The following is a 17,052-nucleotide window of genomic DNA, read 5'->3' as shown; positions in this document are numbered from 1 at the left end:
TTTCATTCAAAGACCTTGAGGGATGCAAACTTTTGCACTTATATATTGTAAATATAGTCCATTCGATCACTTACCTCCTGAATCTGTTTTAGAAACTAAGTTATGACAAACAGTATATAAATTCTGAAGACATTCTTAAGTAACTGCCCATTTTATATGCTTCTACATTTTCTTTTTTTTATCAGGTGCTGCCTTACGTGTCCTTGAACAGAAGCCAGGGCTGTGCGTGCGTGCGTGTGTGTGTGTGTGTGTGTGTGTGTGTGTGTGTGTGTGTGTGTGTGTGTGTGTGTGTGTGCATGTGTGCATGTGTGTGTGGTTAGTGGTAAGAGTCCGAGCCATGCGCTGCACGCTTTGCACTTTAGTCCTCCTCATCTTTCCTGTTTTGGGACAGTGGGGTGAAAGTGTCTCAGATCCAGAAGATGGAGGTCATGAGTTCTTTCATGCAGCAGATCATTATGACTTTGCTCTTCTGCTGTCTGGGACAGAGTCACAGTGTTTCTGGCACTTTGCTCGTCAGAACGGCCGCTTTTACCTGACTTACATGGTGAGTTTGGTCTCAGTCTAAGATTTTGCTTCTTCGTTATTGAGATTGGGTGGATTTGCCTTTGTCAATATGTATATAGACTGTATTTATAGCATAGTTGGGGTTTTTTTGAGTGAAAGAGAAATCTTGCAGGTTTTTGGGAAACTGAGGAACTGCAGTAAGTGAATTGTGTCGTGACCTTGCCTTGGTTCTCCTTCTGCTTATCAGTTATTGTACCATTGACTTATCTGATGTGTTTCTTTACCTTCTACAAAATAGTCAGCAATGTTTGGACTTATTTTCATTACGTTAAAGGAAAATATGTCAAATGCAATTATTTTTATGATCATGGGTTATACAAGTGCATTACGCATTCTATGTGTAATAGACATATTGAATGACCTACAGAACAAATAATGTCCATATGGATATTAATATTGGATTTAACGTAGAATTAGTAAATAATACGGTTTTGAAGCTCTTATATGACACAGTTATATTATAGTTATGTGGTGTATGACGTGTGTTCAGGTTCAGTGGGTGTCTGGGATGACTGCAGGCAGACACCTGGTAGTCTCTATTCTCTCTCCTAAGGGCATCCTCCTTTCTTACACTGATAACACTATGGGCCAGATGAACTTTCAAGTAAAGGAGACAGGTACAGCAAACCTCTCAGATAACGTGACTGTAGTTCATAGCTATCACAGCAGATGAACAGCGCATTTACTGTGAAAAGTTTGATAATATGAGCCAGTATGGTTCCTCTTAGTGAGAGAATAATGTATAAAGAAATAATAAAATAAGGAAATATTGTTTTACATCCATGCTTGTACACATGCACACACACACACACACACACACACACACACACACACACACACACACTTTTCAGGGTTTTACCAGATGTGTTTTGCCAACTATCACAACCATTTTGGTGACATGCGAGTCTTCCTGAACTTCGGGGTGTTCTACGAAGAGGAGGCTGAGGCCAAGAAGGAGAATGAAATGGATGAGGAGGTTCTAAACGGCACTCTTTCCAACATTAAGGTACCTAATTTGATAGTGACGTATTCCTAAATTAATGAATGTCATATCACTTACCACTTTAATAGGAACACCTGCATCCCTGCTCATTCATGCAATTATATAATCAGGCAGCAGCCCAATGCATAAAATCATGATACAGGGCAAGACCAGACAACATTTTTACAATCTTCAACTTCCCAGTTTTGATGAGTCTGTGTCCACTGTAGCCTCAGATTCCTGTTTGTGGCTGACAGAAGTGAAAACAGATGTAGTCTTCTGCTTTTGTAGCACAACTCCCTCAAGGCTCAGCATGTTGTGCATTTTAAAATGCTTTTCTGCTCACCACGGTTGTAAAGAGTGTTATTTGAGTTGCCTCTGCTCCAACCTGGCCATTCTGCTCTGACCTCCTTCATCAACAAGGCATTTCCACCTACAGAACTAGTGCTGACAGGATGTTTTTTGTTTGTTTGTTTGTTTTTCACACCATTCTGTGAAAACTCTAGAGAGTGGTGTCTGTGAAAATTACAGGAAATCAGTGATTTCTGAATTACTCAAACCCTGTCTGAAAATAACAGTGGTCAAAATCACTGAGATCACATTTTTCCCTATTCTGATGTTTGATGTGAAAATTAACTGAAGCTCTTGATTTGTATCTGCATTATTTTAAGCCTTGCGCTGCTGCAACTTGACTGGCTGGTTGGATAACTGCATGCTTGAGCAGGTGTACAGATGTTCATAAGACGTGATATACATAAAATCATTATAATTTATGAAAATCTAATCTTCTACTCAAGTCATGTCTAGCTCATCCTGGATAGGGTCTAAGAGGAGAGGGAAGGGTACCAGCTACCGTAATGAATTAATGTAGGCTGCAATGGTTTATGAGTCTGATTTGAGATTAGACATAGAATTAAAATGCTCAGACATTGAATTTTGACTTGCTTGTGAACATTTTTTACTGAAGGTTGCTTGTAAAATATGTTGGTGTAAAATAGTCAAGCTGGAAAAAATTATGACTCAAGTCAGGCTTAAGTCATTCCAAAACTGAGGTAATATACCACTTGATTAAGAATATACAATTAAGATCAGACATTTAATTCCTATTTCATACATATCTCCGGTATAGTATTTTGCTCTCTTTCTTTGCCCAGGATATTTCAAATAAGATACAGCTTCGAATCCAGCACATGTGGCGCTTCTATAACGTAGCACGAATGCGCAGAGGGGCTGATTACTTCCTGCTTCAGTCCAAGTCCTATTATGTGAATGCCTGGTCTGTCCTCCAAAGCTCTGTCATCATCATGGCTGGATATCTGCAGCTCTTCTTTCTCAAGAGGTTCTTCAGGGCAGAAGAAAACCGGCGTCGCTGCTGAGAGATAGCGAGAAAGTGCTGAAACCTCTAAACTGGCTGGTTTCCTTTTTGCTTGCTCTTTGAATCCTGATTTGACAGTAAAATAGGAAGGAAGAAAATAAAGAGAAAATGTGTGGTCAGAGGTTTTGGCTAAACCCTGTGATATTGTGAATCCTGAAAGCTGAGAGTGAACAGCTTGTAATATGAATGCAGATGTTTTTCATGTTAAATGAGACAAGTGATGAGTAATGAGATGTTGTTTTCTCATATGTTGCTACACACAGCTGGTTCAAATCTGATGTGCTTCAAATCAATGCTGGATACTTTAATATAAAATAAAATATATTCGGATACTGTGTTATGCATACCTAATCCTGTGTTCATTAATTCAGTGATTTGTTAAGTAAGAATTAATTAGTTTTGTTGTGATAAATCACGTGTTTTTCGTACAGATTTATAATCTAAAACAGTGGTTTTCAAAGTGGGGGCCGCCAGGGGGCGCCCGGGGGGCCTCAACAATTTGGTCGGAGCCACCAAGCCCATCACTCCCACTAGTATGTTTTCTTTCTCACTCTCAGACAACCACACACAAACACAAACACACAATCAATTCCTAATGTAATGTAATGTAAAGATGTAAGATGTAATTATTAATAAAAAAAAAGGGGGGTATATTCAGAAGTCTATATTTTTAATGTGTTTTAAAGACATCTTGCAAAAAGGGGGGCCTCGGTCAAATGTTAATGTCATTTTGGGGGGCCTTGCCCTGGAAAAGTTTGGGAACACCTGATCTAAAACAGTGGTTCTCAACCAGGGAGGCGTGCCCACCTCGGGGTGGGGTGGCGTGGAGAGCTCGGAAGGGGGCGCGAATTTTTTCAAGAAAAAAAACAGACAGTATAGCATTTGGGGGGGGGGGACATGTGTTCCCCCTCTCTCTGTATTTTCTTTTTGCTGGGGAGAGGCGGAGCTTAGCCGGCCTTTTCTCTAGCTGTCAGTGCAGACCAGTGTAGCCAACTTAGCGACTTCTCACACCCCTTTAGCGACTTTTTTTTTTTGCTTAAAAAACCCCCCACAACAAAACGCCTAGCGACAAATCTAGCGACTTTTTGGACAAACCTTAGCGACTTTCCAAATATCCCCAGTCCTGTCCTGCAAGCGCGAGGTCTTTCTCTCCCGCTGCACTCTCACCTCTCTCTGCGTCTGCTCTGTTCAGTGAGGGGCTGAGAACCGGAGATTTAACAATGTCATGGATAACGAGAGGCAGACCTTCCTCCCAATTTACATCATTCACAAGTGAATGTTTTTAAAACGCAAGACGAGTGTAATGCAACATGTTAAATAGTACATGTTATTACAGCCTAGTTCTCTTGTTCAAAGTAGTTATAGTGTTCAGAAACATTTATATCATTCATATCGTTATATAGGTTTATAAAAGTTATTTTAAAAATCACGTTATGAAAATTTTTTTTCTTAAAAAAGTTTTAAAAAAAACAACACAAAAGCAAAAAAAAAAATCTATCTATCTATCTATCTATCTATCTATCTATCTATCCATCTATCAAAAACAGATGGTAGATTAGGTATAGATAGATAGATAGATAGATAGATTTTATATAGAATAGATAATCATTATACCTGGTCTCCTCCAATAGGAGAGATAGGGAAAGCTTGGGTGGTTTTGTTGCAAAAGGTTGAGAATCTCTGATCTTTTACAAGGCTTTTCAAAGGCATTAGAAAATGACCTGGGGTTACAGACTGTGCAGAAATTGGCATGTTACCCCTGTGTCCGTGTGGGTTCACTCCGGGTTCTCTGGTTTCCTACCACCTCCCAAAAACATGCCAGCAGGTGACTTGGTTAAATAAATTGCCCCTAGGTGTGTATGTGTGCATGTAGTGCCTCGTGCCCAGGGTTTTTTACACTGAAGGTGAATATGGACCTTGCAGGCAGTGAGCTTTATACACCACTAAGAGGAGGAGGTGTACTTTAAAAAAGGCGGAACTTTGGCTCTTCTGAAAGCGGGGGATTCCTGCAGTGAGACTTCACTGAGACCAGAAGTAGTTTGCACTGGTACACGGTAAGTAATGTTCAACCTATTCTCATTTATTTCTGTGTGTGTGTGTGTGTACATGTATTCAGTACATTAAAGCTTTTTTTAGCCGTTATTGGTGAGGATGATTTAAACGGTTTAACGTGTTCTGGCATATTCCAGCTTGTTTTGCCTAAAGGTTAAGCTGAATAGACTATGGCAGAGTTGTAACTTTATAGCTTGTGACTTTATAACATCATAAGAAGAAACAAAAGAGAACATAATCCAAAAACCTTTTGATAATGACTTATTGTTGAACAGACATGGTGTAGGTTAGAGCTGTGACAGCTCAGTGTTTTTTCTGTGGATGTATGTAAGCTGTGTTTCTAAAAAAGGATTTCTGTTGTGAAATCGGGTGCTTTCCATTCAACTTCAGAGCTAAAAGTGCTTCTGAATGTTTATAGTCGAGTGACACCGATTCTTATTTTAGGAACAGTTTAGTGTGATTATTCCTCTGCTACAATTGTTAGTTTGTACTGTGTGTAGACAAACTCTTAACAACTGAGGATTAAAGATGCCATGACTAAATTACAAAAAAAAAAAAAAAGGATTCTACTGCTCTGTGAGTAGTTAACTAAGCATTATGTTGAAGACTGTGTGTGTGACTCAACATCTCCAAACAAGTTTCACTTCCATGCTTCTTTCTTTTTAATGTCACATACGTCAAAGTTTTCAGAATATTTAAGCAACCTCAGAGATTTGTGTTTTTCTCTGTATCTTTGGAAATGTGGAAATTGAAGGTAAATTCAGATATATTGAAATAGATTGTAAATTTCACACATTGCATAAGGTTTGTTTTGCTATTAATAAAACTAAACTCCCTAAAACATTATACATTTCTGACATTCTTAAGGTGTTAAATATAAAAAATATTATTGACATGTTTGGGAATTCTGGACACATGTCCTTGGTTTAAGCCTTTACTTTTAACATGAAAAACTTTATATATTTTATTTGTAGCATGACAAATCATGACATCATTATTCAAAATTCAATAACATCATTTGAAAAAAATTGGAAAAAATGATTATTTTTTATCTTATTCAAAATAATCATCAACATACTCTATTATTGTGTGAACACATTAGATTATGTAAAATGTAATACATAAGATATGTGGCCAAAGTAATTCTATAATTCAGTTCTTACCGCAATAGCAACTATAACAGGGCTTAGAACATCCGTAATGTTTTCCAAATTCATAACCAATCATTTGTAAAAGCCAATATGAAAAGATTAAGTAAAAGTCACAGTAGAAAACCATCACTAAAAGGTAAGTAACATTTTATAATTTATTTCTTGCTGTAGTAGTGTAACAGTGTTTGAATTTTTTTTTTTAAACAATCTCCATCAGGAGCGGACTGGCAACAAAGCAGCCCTGGAATTTGCTGTAAAGCGGCCCCAAATTGATGCACCAAATTCGAACCGACACAACATGTTTGTCGATCAACGAAAAATAAAAAAACAAAAAGCAATCTGTTCATTTGTATTGTTTGTGTTAAGCTAATATGTACAATTATGAAACAAATTTTTTCTAAAGGTTTTCCTTCCTGTGTTCATGTGTACAGAAAGCAAAAATGTAATATCTGTATATAGGCTATATAATGCCGGGGTTGGGAAAAAAAAGACCGGCCCTCACAAGACCGTCCCACCCGGGAAAACTCCCGAAATTCCCAACGGCCAGTCATGCACCTGATGCACCTGATCTCCATAATTATATGTACACAGTACACTCTCAGGAAATGGTAGTGGAAGCAGATGTAAATGCAGGCAGTTTATTGAGGAAAGCACAAACAAAACAAGCAAAGCAAGAAATGACAACAACAGCTAACAATTAGACACACAGAATCCGGAGCTTAAATAGTGAAACTAATTTAAACAGGAAATAGGTGCAAGTGATCAGTGAACATGTGGAAAGATCATGTGAGGGGCTGATGGTTATTGTAGTTCTGCACTATCCACTCTTCCATGACATACAGTGCTTTGAAAAAATATTTGACCCATCCTGATTTCTTCTGGTTTTGTGTATATCTCATATTGCACAGTTTTAGATCTTAACACCTATCACCAATGTGAAAAACTAACTTCCCCCTTAAACTTAAAATCTGGTTGTGCCACCTTTAGCAGCAATAACTGCAACCAAACACTACCGATAACTGGAGATCAGTCTTTCACAGCGCTGTGGTGGAATTTTGGCCAACTCTTCTTCACAGAACTGCTTTAGTTCAGCCACATTGGTTTTCGAGCATGAACTGCCCGTTTAAAGTTCTACCACAGTATCTCAATTGGTTCAAGTAAGGACTTTGACTAGGTCATTCCTAAACCTTAATTTAGCTTTTTTTGAGCCATTCATAAATGGATTTACTCCTATGCTTTGGATCATTGTCTGGCAGCATAATCCAGGTGCGCTTGAGTTTCAACTTACAGACTGAAGATCAGATATTCTTCTTTAGGATTTGCTGGTAGAGAGCAGAATTCATGTTTCCCTCAATCACTGCAAGTGTCTCAGGCCCTGAGAATTTTGGTTTAATTTCTGAAACAATTTAGTATGAGATATACACAAAGACAGAAGAAAATACTTTTTCACAGCACTGTACACTACAGGGTTAGTGTTTATATAGGTTTTTTTTTTGCAGCGTGCCATTCCACTTTTGCAGTAAATGTACAGGGTGTCCCAAAAGTCTCCACAGATCGGGGGAAAATAACACTTTTTAGCAAAATATACAGTAACTTTTTTTTAAGCCATTTCTTTGTAAACACACACGGAGTCATCTTTCTCAGTCATGATGAACTCGTCTTAACACATCTAGTGTTATGCATGTAATTGCATGCCTATTGCAATCTTGCCACAGTTTCCTGATCCAGCCATGACAATGATTTCTTCTTATGTCAGAGTTGTTGCATTCTTAAAGGCTATCTGAAAAAATATATATAAACCAAGTATTATGAACATTTTAGAAGACATTTTGCTTAAAAAAATAAATAAATAAATAAAAAGTGTATGGAGACTATGTACAGTATGGAGACTTTTTGGGACACCCTGTATTATAAATAGGGTTGGGCTATAAAGATGGCAAGAGTAGATTAGCTTCATGTTAGTGTGTTTTATTTAATTGGAAAACCTTTTAAGACTGTCCCAATTAATCTGAAAATTGCTGCCCCAAATTACTAGACCATCTTGTAGTTGAGCATCATAAATATGGGTCATCTATTAGTCATGATATAAAACATTGTGTTTCTCCAGGTAACACCGTGTGTCAAAACAATTATATCAACATAATTTACACAAATGCAGAGCAGTTACAAATGAACAGGTTTGTAAACTGCTGTAGCAAAACACCCACATCATAGACACAGGATAATTACTCAGATCACAACAAGCATCATACCTCTGAGGATGACGGGGCAGAGTAGAGCCGGTCTGAAACAGCTGTAAAGCAAGCAATCTATTTGGTAAACTGGAGCACACAGCATCACCAGTCACATAATTACAGTACTGTTCTGGTCATTAAAACTTTAGGCGCTGGTAATGTACTTATCTCATGATATCATAGGTGTGTACAGTAGCAGCGATTCCCAACCATCTATTAGAACAGATGAAGCCTCTTAACTTATTAGACGAACTGAATGCGAGCCCAGCTGCCTATACTTAGTGTTGTTTCCAGAGGTGTTTTGTAACTCAGTTGTAGTGGTTCCAACATCCAGCATATAAGACCAGGACTCTGTGGTCTTAGACTTCCACTTTTGTTTGTGTTTTACTTCACAATCCTGTGACTAACAGTTGAGGGGACCAATTCTAGCAGTACAGAAAGTATGAATTGGCTTGAGATGAGATGGCATTGTGATGAAAGTTAATCTTGTGACCTTCCAACTCTACTATTTTTCTAAGGAGATTATCATCATTATCAGGAGTTTATCATCTGCATCAGCAACAAATGTAACTTAAATAGCCAAAATTCCACTAGTTAGAAGTGGTGTCTGTAGCATTGGGCATATAGTGTACTTGAGATCAGACCAAGTAACCATTTTCCTTAAAAACACCTGATATTATTTTTCTAAGAGTTGTGGTTGGTTTGTCAAGAAAAATGCTCACTCACAGTCTCTTAAAGAAATTATAAATTCCTTCATTCTTTCATCTTCAGTAACTCTTTTAGCCTGGTCCGGGTCATGTTGGATCATCCTGGGATGGGATGCAAGTCCTTTGCAGGACACCATGTGCACACATTCATGCACTCATTCACATCTAGGGGTAATTTTGCATAGCCAATTCACCAGCTGGAATGTTTTTGGGAGTTGGTAAGAAAAAAACAGAGAATATATAGGAACCCCTCCCAGATACAGTGAGAACATGCAAAACTGTCTGTGAGATAGTAACGTAAGCTCAGGAACAAACCGGGGACATTGGAACTGTGTGGCAGCAGCACTACCCACTGTGCCAGATGTTGGAAAAATGCTGTAAATGTTCATTTTTTTTCTGACAATCATGTCTTTGATGTCTTTACTTGCTTGAAGCAAATGCATTTGATCTGAAGTGATTTAGAAGTCAGTCAGAATCCAATCAAACAAAGACATCTGAGCAGTTGAGCGCCTTGCTCCGAGGTGGCTCTCTGGAAGTCCTTGAATATGAACTCATAACGTTACGTTAACAGCATAAAAGCTTAATTCATCAGTTACCACTTCCTCTATTTCTTATTGCCTCTATCATAATACCTTATTTACCTTTGTGTTCCTTTCCTGTAGCAATCATGGATTTCGTAGACCCGATCCTGAGCATAGCAGAGAAATTGTATGAACTGTGTGGTGAGGCAAAAGCCAACAAGAAGCGCTGCAGGCGTCTGGCTGTGCGTGTGTCTGCACTGGTAGAGCTCGTCAAAGCCGTGAAGCTCAGTGGCTTGGGAAAAATGCCAGACCAAGTAAAGAGGGGCTTGCAAGAGCTTAAAGTGACTTTGGAGTCGGCTGAAGAAGTTGTGAAGAAATACGCCTCATCCAGTTGCCTGAAACGCATTGTGAAGGCATTTGACCTTGGCGAGGAGTTCGGGAGCTTGAACGAGCGTCTGAACGATGCGGCACAGCTGCTCTCGCTGAGCCTGCAGGTGGAACAGAGAGACAGGATGGATAAGGTGTTTAAAGAGAACAGGAGGAAGAAGGAGGATGAAGATGACAGAAGAGAGGACTGTGAGGAGCTCCAGAATTGTATGTATTTATCTGCCTAAAGTAAACATATGGACTTGATTCTTTGTAACCAGCTTAATTGTCTTAGAAGTTCAATTAAAGAATCCCAACTGCTGGTCAATGACCTGTTTTGCTAATTATTTTTGCATATTCAGTTTACTTGGTGCAATGTCCTGAATTTATTTATTTATTTATTTATTTATTTATTTTTACAGTGCTTCAGTCTTTGGCAGATGAGAAAGAACAGACTAGAGTGAGTGTGGATGCTGTGCAAGTGAAAGTCGAACAAACTCAGAAAGACGTTCAGGACATTAAAGGCATACTGGAATCGTGTAAGTAATTAATGTAGTGATGTACTTGAGGCTACCTAAGAAGGAGTGTAGAATGAAGTCACTGTTACAACAGTAAACTACACAATTTACCTTATATGTGCCTGACAGTGAGAAGACCCAGCATTCATTTGCAGGATATTAGAGAAATCAGACCTGAGGAGCTAACCTATGACGTTCCCATTGAGCCAATCATGAAGTCTGACAATTCTGAATTGTTCAAAGGAGAATATAACAAGTTCACTGTGGCCATCAAGAGATACACGTATCCAGTGAGCACCAGCCCAAAGTAGGTGATATAAAACTTTCTAAAAATCTTCTCTGATAGGGAAACCCTCTCTTGTGGGAGTCTTCATCAATCTAAGTCCAAACCTGTCTTAGTAAAGTTAAAAATTCTTTGTCATTTGCATTATACAACAAGGTTTCAATTCCAAAATCTGTCTGTCTGACTGTATTTCTTTGTTGTCCCCAGACAAGTGAGGAGCATATTTCATAAGGAAGTGGAGACTATGAAACGCTTTGAGTCACCCCACATCCTCAGGATGTTCGGGATCTGCGTTCAGAATGAGCACGGTAAGTTAACAACTGAATTTTATTCATCTTTAGTAACCAGTTTAACTCTTGAATGTATATATACACCCCAGAATGATTAGTGGATGGTGTCCCAGGTCACGAACAACACAAGGTATGTGTTTAAGGGTTAACCTAATCAGAGTTGCGGTGGATCCAGAGCCTATCCTGGGAACACTGGGAATGAGGCAGGAATACACCCTATATCACAGGCCACCACACACACACTTAGAGAAATTATAGTAGCCAATCCACTGACTAGCATGATTTTGGGAGCTGGGAGAAAGGGGCAGCAACACAACACAGCGCTCCATCATGCGAATGTGAAACTTGTTTTTATCATCAGTCGTATCTTTTCCTATGTTCGTAAGTACATTTTGTTGATTTCATTGCACTATAGTTGATATTCTGTCTGGTATAGCATTTTTGTTATTTGGAAAGTCAATAGGATTAGTCAACATAATAGGAAAGTCAACAGGATTCATTGAGAAATTCCTTGTCTCCCACAATAGCCACCAGTGATAATGAAAATATTTCAGTTTGAAGGTCATCACACAGCAGGTAGCCACCTCACAGCTCCAGTTTGATCCTGAGCTTACTGTCGGCTTACCTTTAGGTTACTGTCTGTATAGAGCAGGGGTGTTCAATCTGGAAATCCGGTGTTCAGTCCGGAAAGGGCCGGTGTGGGTGCAGGTTGTCACGAGTCGTGGTTGAGCCAGAAGCAGGTGCAGATAATGACTTTTATTGAAGCAACGTACTAAGAAACAAAGACACTAAGACAACTTGACAAAACACTGTGGCATGAAACAAAACACTGAGACATAAACATGAGTCTAAGACAACTTGGCATAATACTGTGGCAAAACTAAACATAAACTAACAAGATCAAGAAACATGGAACACAGTGGTCTAAGACAACGAAAGACAAGCAAACAGTGTAGACAAGGACTATATATACACGAGTGCTCATTAACAAAACGTGAATCAGGTGCAGGTGGTCATGTGACAGCTAGTGCAGTGGCTGATGGGAAGTGGAGTCCAGAGTTTCTTGATACGTGACAGAACCCTCCCCCCAAGGGCGCTACTCCCGGAGCGCCCAAAATTATACGTCCTCCATCGGGTGGTCCTGGCCCCATGGAAAACATGTCCCCAGCAAAACCAGGAGGCCGGGCGGCTTCCACAATGGCACAGGGAGGCTGAGATACTTCCTCAGCTGAACATGAAAGCGGGGCGACGTCCTCGGCAGAGCATGAAAGCGGGGCGACGTCCTCCACGGGACAGGAGAGGGGAGCGATGTTCTCCATGAGACTCAAGGGGGGAGCGAGGTTCTCCGCGAGGCCAGGAAGAGGAGCGAGGTTCTCCGCGAGGCCCGAGGGAGGAACAATGCTCTCCGCGGAGCATGAGGGGGGAACGATGTCCTCCGTGGAGCAGGAAGGGGGAGCGACATTCTGAGAGAAGCAAAGAAAAGGAGCGACGTCTTCAGCGGAACATGGAGGCAGAGCGACATCCTCCGCCGAGCAGGGAGGCCGAGCGACGACCTCCGCCGAGCAGGGAGGCCGAGCGACGACCTCCGCCGAGCAGGGAGGCCGAGCGACGACCTCCGCCGAGCAGGGAGGCCGAGCGGCGTCCTCCGCCGAGCAGGGAGGCCGAGCGGCGTCCTCCGCCGAGCAGGGAGGCCGAGCGGCGTCCACAGCCGAACAGGGAGGCGGAGCGACGTCCACAGCCGAACAGGGAGGCGGAGCGACATCCTCGGCGGGGCATGAAAGCGGAGCAACGACCTCGGTGGAAAGCGGAGCGAGATCCATAATAGTGGAGGGAGGGTGGGAGTTGGTCTCAGCCCCGACCAAAAATTCCCCCTCCTGTCGGCATGTCATGGCGTAGTCCCTTACAAACGCCGGGTGTGGCCTGGTGCATGGTCTGTCCAGCTGCAGCAGGCCTAGCATGCGGTTATTCTGAGCGAGTAGTTCATCTGTCCTTCTTCCCTGCTCCAGTAGTCCTAAATACCACTCCGCATATGCTGCAAACCAGGCGTCCATCGTGGTGATCTGCTGCTTCTGATAGTGGGTCTTTCGTTCTGTCACGAGTCATGGTTGAGCCAGAAGCAGGTGCAGATAATGACTTTTATTGAAGCAACGTACTAAGAAACAAAGACACTAAGACAACTTGACAAAACACTGTGGCATGAAACAAAACACTGAGACATAAACAACATGAGTCTAAGACAACTTGGCATAATACTGTGGCAAAACTAAACATAAACTAACAAGATCAAGAAACATGGAACACAGCAGTCTAAGACAACAAAAGACAAGCAAACAGTGCAGACAAGGACTATATATACACAAGTGCTCATTAACAAAACGTGAATCAGGTGCAGGTGGTCATGTGACAGCTAGTGCAGTGCAGTGGCTGATGGGAAGTGGAGTCCAGAGTTTCTTGATACGTGACACAGGTTTTCATTCCAACCAAGCAGAAGCCACACCTGAGTCTATTGAAAGCCAAGATCATCTGATTAAACAGGTTTAAATGAAAACCTGAACCCACACCGGTCCTTTGCAGATAAGATTGGACACCCCTGGTATAGAGTTTTGGATTTTCCCATTGGTTTTCCTCTGGGTTCTCCGGTGCCCTCTTACTGTCCAAAAACATGCAGGGTGGCAGATTGGTTATTCTAAATTGCCCCAGGTGTGTGTGAGTGAGTGTGTGCCTGGTGCGTCCCATCCAAGGTGAATTATCCCACCTTGTTCCCAGTGTTCCCAGTACACACTCCGGATCCACCACGACACTGACCAGGATAAAGTGCTTACTGAAGATGATGAATGATGATATTGGTTTGCTCTTTTAACAAACAACATTTTCAAACATTTGATCCTGTAGGACTAAATCCAACCTACCTCATAGTGATGGAGTTCTGTGAGAAGGGCAATCTAAGACATGTGCTGGACAGTCCCAGCAAACTACCCTGGGACAGAAAAACTCGCATGTGTCTAGATGCAGCGCAAGGACTATACAGGTATCAACCAGAAGTTAAGCATTTACACAGCCTTTCTGCTTTGTTGTTTTTAAGGTGGTGTCTTCAATTAGGTCCTGTTTTGATTCCAGCACGCCGGTTATTCCTGCAGTGCAAGATATGTTCTGTCTATCCGTATAAACTGCTCATGTCTGTTTCTCCCACTGCAGACTGCATCAGTCAGAAGAGAAGTTTAAGGTGCATGGTTGCATCACTAGCAGCAAGTTTCTAGTGGCAGCTGGCTACAGAGTAAAGGTATTGTCATCATGCCCTGTTATACTGGTAAACATTAAAAGCAAAGCAGCAATCATTTAAGCTTACACTTACATATCTCCTGAATTCAATAAAGAAGCTCTAAACTTTAATAAAGAAGCATTTTGGAAAAATTCCTTTAGATAAACATGACATTGTGTTTGAGTCTCAAACCACATCAATGGCACAGACCAAATGACCCTGCAAGGAAATGAATATCTGACAGTTTTGACCTTGTGAGGATATTTGGCTGGTCTCCATGCTCTCTCAAAAGAGCCAAAAGTGTTCCTTTTGGTTACTGAGTTTAAGTTTAGGGTTTGGATGAGGTATAGTATAACATTAGTTCATTATGTCAATTGATGAATAGTCAGACAAATGTGTGTGTGTGTCTGTGTGTCTTTCAAGCTTGGAGGATTTGAGTTGGCAAAGACTGAAACATCCCTAAAGAACAGTAAAGAGAATAAGAACAGCTCGATGATGTACATTTCTCCACAGCAGCTGAAAGACATAAACCATCCGTATGACAAAGCCTGTGAGATCTACAGGTAAAGAATCAGTTTGAAAAGTAAAATTCATCGAAAAAGCACACTGAGTCTTAGTATTTTATTGGACAGCACGATTCAGTAACCCAATCCATTGTACGTTGTCTTCACAGTTTTGGCATTGTTCTGTGGGAGATAGCAACACGTCAAGTCCCCTTTAAAGGCATGTAGCACTGATATTACTAATCATCATGACCTTTTATGATAACAAACTCATTCTCGGATCTCTATTGCTATCTATTTTTCAGGAATATTATGTTACTTTAGAGTTTTATTCACCCTGTCTTATTCATCCTGTTTTTATACCCAGATTGCTCCTCTTATAGTAAAATGTATAAGAAGGTCTGGGTGGAAAAGACGGTGGAACCGCTGTCACATGACTGTCCCAGTCAGCTCAAGGAGCTGATTAATGCCTGCCGTTCGTTTGAGCCGTTCCAGAGGCCTTCTGCTGGAGGTATAAGCAATTATAAACACTTACATAGTAATATTCTGTATTATTATTACACTCTGTTCATAGATCAGTGAGATTTTATTAAAGGATAAGTTAGTTACAGTGATGTAGTTATACTGATATCATGGTGTGCAATCATAAGAGTAGGATGTCATGTGTAGATAGTAGCTGAGAGTCTGTATTTCTGATCACAGGATCAGTTCCAACAATTACTTCAGTGCAACATCAATGCAAAATAACCATTTTATTAAATCAAACTGCATGCAAGTAGAGAATGGTGCATTCATTTCATAATTCATTAAGATAATAGAAGAATGTTTAGGCTCATTCATCCTAACTTTATTTGTGTTTTTCTAATTTCCAGTGTTGGTGGACAAGCTACGCAAACTAGCACAGCAGAATGATGAGGACTAAATCCAAAGCACATCCACACTTGACTACAACAGATGTTTTCACATGTGTACAGTTAGGATACAGAGAATCTGAGAAATTCATTGGGATTGTTTACTGGACTCAGCATTTAAACTTGCTGGACATAGCATATAAACTATACTGCCAATTACTGAAAAAATGTGACAATTATGCATAAAAAAAAAGTGCCTATGCGATCAATAGATTTTGAAAATTCCTAATCTGTGTCTGACAAGTTCTCTCTGTTTGTTAAAGGAGCCCCTTATTTCTTGTAGCCAACAGCATCTGAAGACAAACAAACTTTGACACTAAGTAAATGTAAAGTCTGATGGCATTTCTGACATTTGTGTGCGTGTTAATATATATTGTATAAATCTGCAGAATGAATTGAAATATATATAAACTCAGGTTTTGGTCTAGTAGGCTGTTGTGTGCTGTTACGACCCTGAAGTTGACTATTTTCTTAAAACAGCAGGGGGTTTTGTTAAATTACAGTAATTTACCAATTTTTGTATTAATTCAAGAATGACATACATTTTATCCATTTATAGTTACATTAAATGTTGTGGAACATCAGCTAAACAAGTTATCACTTACTTATTGCCCACTACAAAGCACTGACACCTGAGATTGGTTCCATAAATATAAAATAGATATGTTCTTACAGAAAACTTCACCATATCAAAAATGGTTTGCTTTTTTCTTTTTTTAATAACGTTTTTAATCGGCTTTCATTATTAAACCTAGATTACCTAAGCACATCCACCATACAAGTCCCTGTAAATTAGCTGTTACTTTATCATAGATAATGCATTAAAACATGATGGGGGCCAGCTGTTGTTGTTGTTGATATTGCTGTTGTTGAAAATAATCAACAATATGGTGGTGTTATGCGGCCTGATGCAAAGTCAATTCATTTCCAATCATGTCCCAAAAATGTTTGTACTAGGATCAGGGTGATCCAATCCAACCTTGCTGTGAAAAACCGACACAAAAGTAAAATGGATTACTTGATCTGAATAGCAAAACATGGGATTTTCCAAATCACGATCGTTCTGATCCAGATTAAACTCTCTGAACAACTGGATACAAGTATCAGCTTTTCTTCTCAAGGGACGTCGGCCATATTTAACAGGCGATTCACAGCCACGTGATCGGAAGGATGAGCTATTGCAGTGGTTCTCAACCAGCAGGAGGAGGAGGGGAGGGGCAAATTGTTTTCAAGAAAAAAAGAAAACAGACAGGGCATCATTTAGGTGATCTGTGTATTTTACTGCTGTTCAAATAGAATGAGCGTAAATGAAAAACGTGCTCTCTCCCTCTGTATT

The 17,052-nt window shown here is 40.2% G+C and overlaps 2 protein-coding genes across 2 annotated transcripts; both read left to right on the top strand.

Moving 5' to 3' along the window:
- Positions 1-283: 283 nt before the first annotated feature.
- On the top strand, positions 284-4,341 carry LOC128611704 (transmembrane emp24 domain-containing protein 6). Its single transcript, XM_053631430.1, has 4 exons — positions 284-544; positions 1,055-1,181; positions 1,416-1,570; positions 2,701-4,341. Exons 1-4 carry the CDS (start codon positions 305-307, stop codon positions 2,920-2,922), a joined length of 744 nt encoding a protein of 247 aa, XP_053487405.1. The 5' UTR covers positions 284-304; the 3' UTR covers positions 2,923-4,341.
- Positions 4,342-4,650: 309 nt separating this feature from the next.
- Positions 4,651-16,934, top strand: LOC128611702 (mixed lineage kinase domain-like protein). Its single transcript, XM_053631429.1, has 11 exons — positions 4,651-4,975; positions 9,728-10,180; positions 10,375-10,491; positions 10,600-10,777; positions 10,961-11,061; positions 13,936-14,071; positions 14,239-14,323; positions 14,726-14,865; positions 14,976-15,025; positions 15,173-15,316; positions 15,678-16,934. The coding sequence occupies exons 2-11, from the start codon at positions 9,733-9,735 to the stop codon at positions 15,725-15,727; spliced, it is 1,449 nt and encodes a 482-aa protein (XP_053487404.1). The 5' UTR covers positions 4,651-4,975; positions 9,728-9,732; the 3' UTR covers positions 15,728-16,934.
- Positions 16,935-17,052: the final 118 nt, after the last annotated feature.

This window comes from Ictalurus furcatus, chromosome 8, assembly GCF_023375685.1.
Source record: "Ictalurus furcatus strain D&B chromosome 8, Billie_1.0, whole genome shotgun sequence".
Taxonomy (NCBI): domain Eukaryota; kingdom Metazoa; phylum Chordata; class Actinopteri; order Siluriformes; family Ictaluridae; genus Ictalurus; species Ictalurus furcatus.
The sequence above is the reverse complement of the archived record's forward strand: the minus strand, read 5'-3'. Positions and strand labels throughout refer to the sequence as shown.

Excerpts from the sequence above, each read along its gene's own strand:
- LOC128611704 (XM_053631430.1), top strand. The coding sequence starts at position 305 with ATGTGTGTGTGGTTAGTGGTAAGAGTCCGAGCCATGCGCTGCACGCTT. Across the intron at positions 545-1,054 it reads GCTTTTACCTGACTTACATG|GTTCAGTGGGTGTCTGGGAT; the intron begins GTGAGTTTGGTC and ends ACGTGTGTTCAG. Across the intron at positions 1,571-2,700 it reads GCACTCTTTCCAACATTAAG|GATATTTCAAATAAGATACA; the intron begins GTACCTAATTTG and ends TTCTTTGCCCAG.
- LOC128611702 (XM_053631429.1), top strand. The coding sequence starts at position 9,733 with ATGGATTTCGTAGACCCGATCCTGAGCATAGCAGAGAAATTGTATGAA. Across the intron at positions 10,778-10,960 it reads CCAGTGAGCACCAGCCCAAA|ACAAGTGAGGAGCATATTTC; the intron begins GTAGGTGATATA and ends TGTTGTCCCCAG. Across the intron at positions 15,317-15,677 it reads CCAGAGGCCTTCTGCTGGAG|TGTTGGTGGACAAGCTACGC; the intron begins GTATAAGCAATT and ends TCTAATTTCCAG.